This window comes from Xenopus laevis, chromosome 2L (assembly GCF_017654675.1).
Source record: "Xenopus laevis strain J_2021 chromosome 2L, Xenopus_laevis_v10.1, whole genome shotgun sequence".
NCBI lineage: Eukaryota > Metazoa > Chordata > Amphibia > Anura > Pipidae > Xenopus > Xenopus laevis.
The window spans coordinates 10,550,673-10,562,991 of NC_054373.1; the positions used below are offsets into that span (position 1 = coordinate 10,550,673).

At 41.5% G+C, this 12,319-nt stretch overlaps 1 protein-coding gene across 2 annotated transcripts in view; it reads left to right on the plus strand.

Moving 5' to 3' along the window:
• The window catches only part of dscam.L (Down syndrome cell adhesion molecule L homeolog), a 325,765-nt gene that overhangs the window by 156,574 nt on the left and 156,872 nt on the right, over positions 1-12,319 (plus strand). For both annotated transcript variants that reach the window (XM_041581120.1, XM_041581121.1), the window contains exons 7-8: positions 7,672-7,968; positions 10,682-10,957. In XM_041581120.1, coding sequence (XP_041437054.1) covers positions 7,672-7,968; positions 10,682-10,957 — 573 coding nt within the window. The remainder of the gene's footprint in view (positions 1-7,671; positions 7,969-10,681; positions 10,958-12,319) is intronic.

The following is a 12,319-nucleotide window of genomic DNA, read 5'->3' on the forward strand; positions in this document are numbered from 1 at the left end:
ATACAGGGAACTCTGAGTATCACTCGTGTATTATAAGGGATAATGTACCCCCTACTGTAAATGATAAGGATATTAGAAGTCACTGAGGGGTTGTTCTGTGACCACATAAAGGCACAAGGCTGCAGGCTGAGTTATACAGGGAACTCTGAGTATCACTCATGTATTATAAGGGATAATGTACCCCCTACTGTAAATGATAAGGATATTAGAAGTCACTGAGGGGTTGTTCTGTGACCATATAAAGGCACAAGGCTGCAGGCTGAGTTATACAGGGAACTCTGAGTATCACTCATGTATTATAAGGGATAATGTACCCCCTACTGTAAATGATAAGGATATTAGAAGTCACTGAGGGGTTGTTCTGTAACCATATAAAGACACAAGGCTACAGGCTGAGTTATACAGGGAACTCTGAGTATCACTCATGTATTATAAGGGATAATGTACCCCCTACTGTAAATGATAAGGATATTAGAAGTCACTGAGGGGTTGTTCTGTGACCATATAAAGGCACAAGGCTGCAGGCTGAGTTATACAGGGAACTCTGAGTATCACTCAGTATTATAAGGGATATATATAAGGGATTGCCTAAAACAATGTACCCTCTGTTATATGTTTTAGGCAATAAATGTTGCAATGGTTTATTGGGTCTAGTAACCTATAGCAACCATTCAGATTTTAAATAATTCCAACTGTTTGGATGCTGTGGGTTACTAGAGTTGGTGCAAACTGTGTATCTTTGATCATATTAATGTCCCTGTGCAACAATGAGTTTTTCGGGTGCCATAGATTTCCCGTGTGTCTCAAAAGGAAATTGTGCCATTTCAGGAAGGCTGTTTTCTTTGCAGAGAGAGAGAGAATTTTGGGGGTACTGAGCTTCCCTTTATTAGAAGTTGTACCTTGTATATATTATTACTATATGTATCTGTGTTCTACACTAGTACAGTGCAAGGCTCCCCTGAGTTATTTACCCTGTGCCGTGATGGAAGGTGAGCTTTTTCCTCCACAATTCCCTAATGCTGAGCACTACTCATCAATTACAGCTAACAGGACCAGCTGATGTTGTTTTTCCCCTGAATAATTATATATCTGTCCCTAGAACCTATAGTGAGTGTGGCTATTCCTCGGGGGGGCTACAAATCATTTTCAGTTCAGGAGGTGTCCCTCGTGATTTGTTTTTAAATGCATTTAATTATAGAACTTAAATAGGGAAATATAATCTATACTTAGCCGCTGTTGATTGTCGCTTCAGTAAAATACATTTGAAGGTCGTAGTTTATATTACTATGTTGCTTGATTCAGCAGACGCATCCCTCAAACATGTTGCTCAAGGAAGGTAGCCAAGCAGTCTGTGTATTGTAGTCAGGCTGATAATACAGGGAATCTGGTGACAGGGGTAGTGGAATTTCCTCATCCCAAAAACATCCAACAGTATATTGCTGTTAGCTTTGATACTAGGGTTGCCGCCTGTCCGGTTTTTCCTGTCCTGTTTTCAGGAGGACTGTCCGGGTGAAAACTGCCCATCTGGATTTCCAAATTAGGGAAACCGGACAGGCCTTTAAAGTAAATCGCGCAGTGATCAGCCAATCGGCAATTGTCACATAATTGGACCTGCCCCTGATGTCATCTGACCAGCCCCCGAGGTCATTGGGCTCGCCCAGGGTCCTCCAGGTCCCTTGCCAGGTACCCAACGGGGCCCAACACCCCGCCCCCCCATACTGCCAGTGCGCGTGTGCACATGCCCCCACTTTGTATTTGCCACGACCTGCCCGATAAATGCCCACAAGAGACTGGGGCCTACCAGGTTTTTCCCGGCCCAGTCCGACCCTGGGCCCACCCCTCAGCAAAAGGTGGCAAACCTATTTGATACTGATCATTCTTATTTCTGTTGCAGCTGCCAGACCTACAAAAACATTTATATATTTCAAAGGTCTGCCCAGATTAATGTGCAGTTTGGCCAATCACAGGCCATTTTGCCATAACCCCACGCCCTGACATCACAGGCCACCCACTGATGTCATTGTTCCACCCTCTTACATCACTTTGCCCCTGGCTAGGGTTGCCACCTTTTGAAATGGTGGAGACCGGGCAGTGGGCAGGGCCATGATGTCAGGGGGCAGGCAGTGATGTCAATGGGCATGTCTGTGTGTCAGGGGCGGGGCTATGATGAAGCAATCGGCCAATCACCGTTTTAATCAAGGGAATCCTACCGGTTCCTTATTTGGAAAACCATGCAGGAAGTTTTGACCCAGGCAGTCCTTCAAAATACCGGGTCAGAACCTGGATATGTGGCCACCCTACCCTGTCCAGACATTCCAACCATAAAAAGTGACAACTAGGGTTGCCACATTTTGCCAACTGGCAGATTGGGCAGGGGACGGTTCGAGGGGCGCATGGCCCTTCCTCAGTGAGGAAGGGCCATGCGTTCCCGAAACGTTTGAACATGGAAGTGTTGTGAGCACCAGTGAATAAAGTTTGGGATTCACCCGTTTGTAGCAGACAAGGTATTGGCTTTCCATTTATTTTTGACTATTTCACTGGCGAGTGGCTAGGCCAGAGCCTCTACCCAATTCCCCTATTTGGACTTTAATGAGTAAAATGAGTGATACCATTCCTCTTATCTATGAGCTTTATCCCAATATTTGCTCCGGATTAGACCTCTTATTCTCAGGGGGATGAGCCCTCGCAACAGTGTGGAGGCAGGGTGTTGTGCAACTGTAACTGTATGAAATGCACAATAATTGGGCACCAGTGGTTCTTGCAAATTAACCATAAAATTCATTTATTAAAGAACTTAATCCATGAAGGAGTTGAATTAGAGATAAGCAGAAACATAAAACATCAGTGGATAGGTATATACTCACAGCACCAATGGTCAGTAGTATAATTCCCCACACGGTAATAGAGAGAATTAGAGTTGCCGTCTTTCCCCACTGGGAGCTCCGGATCAAGGGCTGGCCAATGACATCACAGAGACGGGAGGATGCCAATCGCCACGTAAATTTTAGGGAACCTTGCCCGGTTTTCCAAATTAGGAAAACCGTGCAGGCAGTTGACTTGGAAAGCCCTCCCGAAAACCGGGCTGTCTGGGTCAAATCCGGACAGGTGGCAACCCTAGAGAGAATATACAGCAGACACAGGAGTACGCCCAGTCTTCAGACTTTTCCCTAAGTAAAGCTCCAAAGGGCACCTCTCCGGACCCTGCTCTACCACCTAAAAGCCTACTCTGGGTGATTAGTACCCGGAATTAGCAATGAGAAATTTTTCAGCAAGTTTTGCAGTGGAAATGACAAATGACAAAACAAATGTTCTCTGCCACCGACTTCAATGAATTTCCGTTTTGCGAATTTCGGCGAAGCAAAATGGGTCACTTTCGTCGATCACTACTCATTATCCTAGTCCCACTCAACACTCCTCGGTGGAGACTGTACTGCTTGGTTAAATAGCCCTAACTCTCTATCGCTGCTAAAGTGATCTATGAGAGTAGCCTATTCTTACCTGACCTGTCTAGGTTCCACCTCACCCTTTCTACCTGCTTAGGTAAGGGGATTCACAAAATGGACCCTGATAATGTGTGCTTATCTTATATATAACAACACATTGCCATCTAGTGGCTAAAACTGGGATAGCTAGGGATTGGGCTTTGACCCAGGAAATGGCGCCTAGCTCCTGTATAAACTAAAGCGCCGTTCTGTGGCCACACAGTAGGGGATTGCACCAGTGGCGTAACTAGAGTGTGCCGGGCCCTCCTGAAAAAAAACTTCAGAGGGGCATGGCACACTCCTATACCAATCCTCCCACCCCAACTCTGCCCATGCCCTGCCCCGACTCTGCCTGCCTCCCACCCTGGCTGACTAGCATCCCCTTCGTCGCAAGCGCCTGGCGAGAAGGGTGTTTTCTTCCCGGGCCTAGAGCGGCATCATTTTAAGGGGTGGCCGCATTTGTCTGTGGGGGGGTGAGAGCAAACTGCGGGTTGCTGTTGGCGGGTGCTAGGACCGCGAGGCCTCTGGGCGCCGTGGACGCAAATCTGGCCCTGAGCAGACCCCACAGTCACTGGATTGCACTATAAATGGGCAATACAATTATTAGTCTCCTGCACCGGCAACATGCAACAGGCTGCAGGGAGGCTGCAAATATCAAAACAGCTGCTATAGGGCTGCAGGTTGGACTCCTCTGATGTATAACAGTTGATAGATATGCTACATACAATATTATATGTCATTTTTTTTACCTTTTTCCCCAAGTGGCAATGAGATGCCAGGTGCCTGAAGCAGCGTTGCCAAATTCAGTGATTATTTTATTTTTAAATTTTAAATTATTATTCCCTCTCTTTGGAAATAATCCCCCTTCTTTGAATCAGTGGAGGTGTAAAAGGGGAATTGATTGGGTGGGAGCCTTCAGTACATTAACAGCCCTGTTACTATCTTTAGCCTCTGCACAGAGAGAGAGAAAAGGTAATCGGCCCAGGTCCCTTTGCCCTGGCAACCATCTCTTGTGACTTAGAAAGCGTTAAGAGCATATTGATAATCTATAATGACGTGCTGAGTGTGTAGGTTATTAGTGGAAGGCAGCAGAGAAGGATTTCAATGGAAAAAGCTATATACACAAGCACTCCTAATATACTTTGTGATTTATGAAAAACAAGATTGCTAGTAACGTTCCTGCTGAATTGTGTTTAGTAAAAGGGAAAACCTATGCTGCCATAGTTTTATGGGATCTCTCTGTACAGACTATGAGCAAACTTAGGGACTGTTCCTGCTGAATTGTGCTTAGTACAGGGAATACCTATGCTGCCATAGTTTTATGGGATCTCTCTGTACAGACTATGAGCAAATTTAGGGGCTGTTCCTACTGAATTGTGCTTAGTACAGGGGAATATATATGCTGCCATAGTTTTATGGGATCTCTCTGTAAAGACTATGAGCAAACTTAGGGGGCTGTTTCTGCTGAATTGTGCTTAGTACAGGGGAATACCTATGCTGACATAGTTTTATGGGATCTCTCTGTACAGACTATGAGCAAACTAAGGGGCTGTTCCTGCTGAATTGTGCTTAGTACAGGGGAATACCTATGCTGCCATAGTTTTATGGGATCTCTCTGTACAGACTATGAGCAAACTTAGGGGACTGTTCCTGCTGAATTGTGCTTAGTACAGGGGAATACCTATGCTGCCATAGTTTTATGGGATCTCTCTGTACAGACTATGAGCAAACTTAGGGGACTGTTCCTGCTGAATTGTGCTTAGTACAGGGGAATACCTATGCTGCCATAGTTTTATGGGATCTCTCTGTACAGACTATGAGCAAATTTAGGGGACTGTTCCTGCGGAATTGTGCTTAGTACAGGGGAATACCTATGCTGCCATAGTTTTATTGGATCTCTCTGTACAGGAAACACAAAACATTTTCTTGCTGCAGATAATCTTGTATAATTAAACTACAGCGTTTGAAGCTTCCCATGTCCCCAGTGATATGAAGCCGCCGGGGCCACACTATCTCCAGGCTTTATATAAAGTAATTACACGGCATTAAGCCATTGGGTATTGATAGGGAAGTTTTCTTGCAAGAGAAGGTGATGGCAGTAAAGACTTATTAAAATCAACAACTGTCAGCCGAGTCAGTAACAGGTCAACAGATGTTAGAGGGGGAAAAAAGGAAAGTAAATCCAAATTCCCCTTTTAATATACGGCAATCATTAGAAGAGAAATTTAAGTCGAGATTTTGTTTTATTTTGGTGCCATCAGAGAAAATGAATACTAATTCAGTGCTACAATCCCTCGCTGCTGAAACATTCAAGGCTGAAATATTAAAACATAAATTAAGTAATGAAAATGAACATTTGTGACACTAATTATTCTGGGAGCAGAAGAAAAAAAGAAAGAAATCCCGCAGTAAATTACCTGCGAGGTTCATTGTAATATTTTGATTCCTCGTTCCCTCAAACAAAAAGATATTTAAAGTACTTAGAAGTCTAATATAATTTGTGTTTATCATCTGGTGTCAGACCTGAAATACAAACAGGTAAGGGAAACAGTTACGCCTGTAAGTGAAGTGAAGATGTTGGTGAAACAATGGACAGAAGCACAATATGGTTTTTGTCTCTCACTCAGTTACTCACACACACATACACACACTTAAAGGAGAAGTAAAGCCACCAAGGCAGTTTATTGCCAATATATTCGCCACAATAGTGCAAGCTATAACACTATATTTATTTTGTAGAATGATTTACCATACCTGAGTAAACAACTCTAGAAGATCTCTGTTTGTTTAGGATAGCGGCTGCCATATTTGCTTGGTGTGACATCACTTCCTGCCTGAGTCTCTTCCTGCTCACTCATAGCTCTGGGCTCAGATTACAGCGGGAGGAAGGAGGGGGAGAGGAGCAAACTGAGCATGCTCAAGCCCTAGCCCTGGAGGTTTATGCTGAAAACAGGAAGTCTGATACAGAAGCCCATGAGTACACAATAGAAGGAAAGAAATCTGATAAAGTTTACTTAGTTTTAACTTTTCTTCTTCTTTAAAGGGATTCTGTCACAGGAAAAAATGTTTTTTTTTTTTTTTTTTTTTTTTTTACAAAGCACATCAGTTAATAGTGCTCCTGCTGCAGAATTCTGCATAGAAATCCATTTTTCAAAAGAGCAAACTTTATTATATGTCATTTTGAAAATTTGACATGGGGTTAGATATGTTCTTAGTTTCCCAGGTGCCCCCAGCTATGTGACTAGTGATAAACTGATAAACTTCAGTCACTCTTTACTGCTGTGCTACAAGTTGGAGTGAAATTTCCCCCTCCCTTTTCTCCCCCAGCAGACCATTAACCTAACAATGGAAGGTAACGGGATAACATCTCCCTGTCAACTGTATTGCTAAAAATGATCCCATACCCCACCTAGTGGTAGATATGAGAATAGCTCTCAGTAGTAAAAATCCAAGTCTGGCTTTAAAGGATAAGTAAACCTTTAAAATAAGTGAATGTAAAATTGATGAGGGGGCTAGTCTAAGAGGTTTTGCAATGTGCATTCATTATTTATTTCCAAGATATTAAGGGATATTAATATGAATGAATTTTGTTACAACAGCGCCACCTCCTTGCCATTTTCTGACCACCAAGTAGTCAAGGAAGTTGTCAGGAGAAAGAAAGAGGCTGCTTTGATGTTCTTCTGCTTAGGAAAGATGTAAGAAAGGTTTCTATTTTTTTTCCTAAGCAGAAGAACATCAGAGCAGCCTCTTTCTTTCTCCTGACAACTTCTTCCTTGACTACTTGGTGGTCAGAAGGGTGGGAAAATGGCAAGGAGGTGGTGCTGTTGTAACAAAATTCATTCATATTAACAGTACATGTATCCCTTAATATCTTGGAATTAAAAATAAATAAAAAGTGCTTAGAATAGCCCCCTTATCAATTTTGCATTGACATATTTAAATGGTTTACTTATCCTTTAAGTCGTGACTTCAGTTACATTGAGAATCTCTGTAACCTTGTTTTGAGGTAGATGGGGATAACCAAGTTAAAATTTAAAAAGGGGACTTGAACCCAATCAGTGTACTGCCTGTACAATTCCACTGGAATTATAGTCTTAACTAGTCATGCAACCAATGGCATAACATCAACTAAAATATTTACTAACGCTATAATTACTATATGTTTGTGTTTTTTTTTTCTCATCCAAAGATGGTACGCCCAAAATCAGTTCTCCATTTAGTGAGAAAGTGGTGAGCCCCGGAGAACCTGTGTCCCTTATGTGCAACGTAAAAGGCACCCCTCTTCCGACGATCATCTGGACGCTGGATGACGACCCCATTATCAAGAACGGCAACCACAGAATAAGTCAGTTAATCACCTCGGAGGGCAACGTTATCAGTTACCTGAACATCACCAACACTCAGGTGCGAGACGGCGGGGTGTACAGATGCACGGCTAACAACTCTGCGGGCGTCGTCTTCTACCAGGCTCGAATAAACGTAAGAGGTGCTTGTCAAATCAGCTCCTCAAAAACACACACACATATACACACACAATGCATGATACTGTCTATGAACCCCAACATTTGTATAATGGGATCCCCACTTTCAGTTACCCAACGGCTTCTTTCACTCTCTTGGTTCAGAATCCTTAAAAATAGATTCAATGGGGTAGTTCAACTTTAAGTATGTTACAGAATGGACAATTCTAAGCAACTTTTCAATTGGTCTCCAGTATTTATTTTTTATAGTTAGTTTGCCTTTTTCTTCTGACTCTTTCCAGCTTTCAAATGGAGGTCACTGACCCCATCTGAAAACAAATGTTCTGTCAGGCTACACATTTAGGGGCAGATTTATCAAGGGCCAAAATGGTCAAATTTGACTAGGGAATTATTAAAATTCGATTCGAGTTTTTTTGAAAAAATTTGATTTTTTAAATTTATCATACACTGGCCCTTTAAGATCTCGAATTTGACTATTCGCTACCTTCACCCGAGTGAATTGCAACTGGTTGAATTTTCGAGTTCATGGGAATTCATGAGACTTTTAAGTGACTCCCATGAATTCGAAATTCGACCCTTGATAAATCTGCCCCTCATTGTTATAGCTACTTGTTATTACTCATCTTTGATAACTAACAATAATAATACATTTTTCAAGTCAAGTCAAGTGGATTTTATTGTAATTTCAGCCATATACAGTAAATACAGTACATAGCAGAAACGAAATGGCGTAAATGGCGTAGCCTTACAGAGCATATGTTTTTTTAGATGGGGTCAGTGACCCCCCATTTGTAAGCTGGAAAGAGAGAAAGGCAAATAATTAAAAAAAAAAAAACTATAGAAACTAAATAATGAAGACCAACTGGAAAGTTGCTTAGAAGTGGCCATTCTACAACATACTAAAAGTTAACTTGAAGATGAACAGCCCTTTAACATGCGGATTCAAACACAGCTGAGAATTCTGGGAGCAGTGCTTTACTGTAGATCGGTAGCTTTATTTTTAACTTTGCAATTCGCATTGCTTCACAAATAGTGATGGGCGAATAAATTTGGCAGGCGCAAACATGCGGCGAATTTCCACGTTTCCATAATTTCGTGGAACTGCAGAGAAAATTCACCGGCAAAAAATCTGCCACGTCAAAAACATTTGGGCGCGTGTCAGAATAGTCGCGCGCAGAAAAAATTGTTGCGTTTCCAAATTGTTCGGACGCCCATTGACTTTAATGCATTTGGACAAATAAAAAAAATGTAAAAAAATTATAAAAATAATAAAAATTGTCGGGGCACCGAAATTGACGCGTGTCAAAATAATTTTGGCGTTCGTTGACTTCAATGCGTTTTGCAAATTTGCCCATCGCTATTCATCAATCATGTTCTAGATATGGTATTGAGTAGTAAATGATATCATATTTATAAAGTCGCAGCATACGTCCGCACAGTTGTATAGTTCTGCAATATTTCAGGAATAATAATAAAACCAGGCAGACTTGCACCTTTTCTCTATATTTGCATATTTAAAATCAGAAGCTGCCATGTGGCATGGCTCAGCTGAGGCGCAGTATTGCCAGTCCTTGCAGCACTAATGCATGTGCTTCTGTTTTTGTATCCGGAGAATTCTGGCCAAGTCTTCTGAGGTAAGCAACGTGGCAGCTCCATGCACACAATGGTGAGTGAAAGAGTCCCATGAGAATTATCTGTATTCCTGCACATTTTAAGGGGATGGTGACCTGTGTTTTATTTTAAAGTAGGGATGCACTGAATCCACTATTTTGGATTCGTCTGAACCCCCGAATCCTTCCCGAAAGAGGCGGGCGAACCGAATCCAAATCCTAATTTGCATATGTAAATTAGGGGTGGGAATAGGGTTGGCACCTTTTGAAGCGATGGAGAACGAGTATAGGGGCGGGGCCATGACAGAGGGCGGAACAGTGATGTCAATGGGGGTGTCTGTGATGTCAGGGGGTGGGGCTATGATGTGTCAATCAATGGAATCCTGCCGGGTTTTCCTTATTTGGAAAACCCGGCAGGAAGTTTTGACCTGGGCAGCCCTTCAAAATACTGGGCTGTCCAGGTCAAAACAGGACAGGTGGCAACCCTAGGTGGGAAGGAGAAAACATTTTTTACTTCCTTGATTTGTAATAAAAAGTCATGTGATTTCCCATAATCTGCATATGCTTATTAGGATTTGGATTTAGTGATGGGCAAATTTGTCTGTCTCACCGCTGGCAAAAACTCACCGATGTCGTAAAAATTTTGATGACGGCGAGGGTTTCGATGCCAGCATCAAAGTTATTTCGACACCGGTGACGGTTCCGACGCCGGCGCCCAAATCGCAGTTTCGTGAATTTTTCGCCAGTTTCGCAAATTTTGTGGGAAATTTGCGCAGTTCGTGGCGAAGCCAAACGGGACAAAATCGCCCATCACTATTCGGATTCGGTTCGGCCGGCCAGATTCGACCGAATGCGAATCCTGTTGAAAAAGCCCAAATCCTGGATTCTGTGCATCCCTATTTTAAAGGGAAAAATAAATAAGACCTAGAGGCCCTTTTACTTATTAACTTTTCATATTTAATTGGCCCCATCTATTGTACCCAAGGGGGGGGGGGGTCAAAGGCATGACACATTACAAACAACAGTATCAGTTTCTCAAAGACCCTTTTGCACTGAGGGGTCCCTTAATTAATGTAGCTTTATATAGTGTGCACCCGTGTTTTTTTAGGTCCTGCTAGTATCCGTCCAATGAAAAACATCACGGCCATCGCTGGGCGGGACACATACATTCACTGCCGTGTCATTGGCTATCCCTACTACTCCATCAAGTGGTACAAAAACTCCAACCTGCTCCCATTTAACCACCGGCAAGTGGCATTCGAAAACAACGGCACGTTAAAGCTCTCCGACGTACAGAAAGACGTGGATGAAGGAGAATACAAGTGTAATGTCCTTGTCCAACCGCAACTATCAACAAGCCAGAGCGTCCATGTAACTGTGAAAGGTCAGTTCTGTTCTATCTAATTCCCTGTATTCCTTTCTGCCTTCACATTTGTACTTTGAGTGCATTATAGATCAGGCAGCAACATATGAATACGTGTAATACACCCAAAACATTCACCTGAAACAACATTAAAGGGTTTGTTCACTTTTAAATTAACTTTTGGGGCAGATTTATTAAGGGGAAGATTTATCAAAGGTTGAGGTGAATTTAGAAAAGAAAAAAATTTGAATTTCAAGCTATTTTTTGTGTACTTCAACTGGGGAATAGTCCAAATTCGATTCGAATTTGAAAAAAATTAAAAAATTCAAATATTGAAATTTATCAGGTACTGTCTCTTTAAAAATTCGATTGGACCATTCGCCATCTATAACCTGCCGAATTGCTGTTTTAGCCTATGTGAGACCTCCTAGAACCTATTTGGAGTCAATTGGTGGACTTTGAAAAATATACGTTTTGTTTTGGAAAAAAGAATTCGATCGAATGCACTATTCCTTCGATTCGTACAATTAGAATTCGGACGAATATGGACCTATTTGATCGAAAATGGATCTATTCGACCAAAAAAAAATTCGGCTTAATTTCGTTTGTTATTTTTGAATTTTGAAGTTTTTTCAATTCGAAATTCGACCCTTCATAAATATGCCTAAAATTAGAATAAAAATTTACCAATTTATTTTTTTTTTTTTGGTCAAAACTCTCAAATTCGAACTGTAAATTATCCAAATTCGATTCGAGTTTTAATTTGAATTTTGAGATTTATCATATTCTGGCCCTTTAAGAACTAAAATTCCACTATTCGTCATCTAAAACCTGTATAAGTCAGTGGGAGAGATACAGGGGCTAATTTTAAAAAAGAGAATTAGAGACTGGAATAGGAATAATAGAGATTCTGAATAGAAAGATGAGTAATAAAAAGTATCGATAACAATTAGGGGGTTATTTATCAAAATCCAAATTTTTCTCATTATTTTCTGAAATATACTCTGACCAAATCTGCACGGGTTATATCCCCTTATTTATCAAAACATTTTGGCAAAAAATTCCAGTGAAATTATACGAAAATTCACATTTTTCAGATTTTCTGCCCTGAAAACGCAGATTTTTTTTTTTCAGGATTTTTGCCTGAAAACCACGAAATCTTCAGATTTTTGCACAAAATCCAGCGCCGATCAGGATATCTTCTCCCATTGACTTATATACAACCTCGGCAGGTCTGAGATGCTAGATTTTCGAATTCTGGCTTTTTCATTCCTCAGAGTATATAATAAATCACAAAAAAATCTAGTTTTATTTTTTTCACTGAAAATTTCAGATTTTATAGAGTTTTTCGAGTTTCGAATCTTTTGAGTTTTGGACATCCGG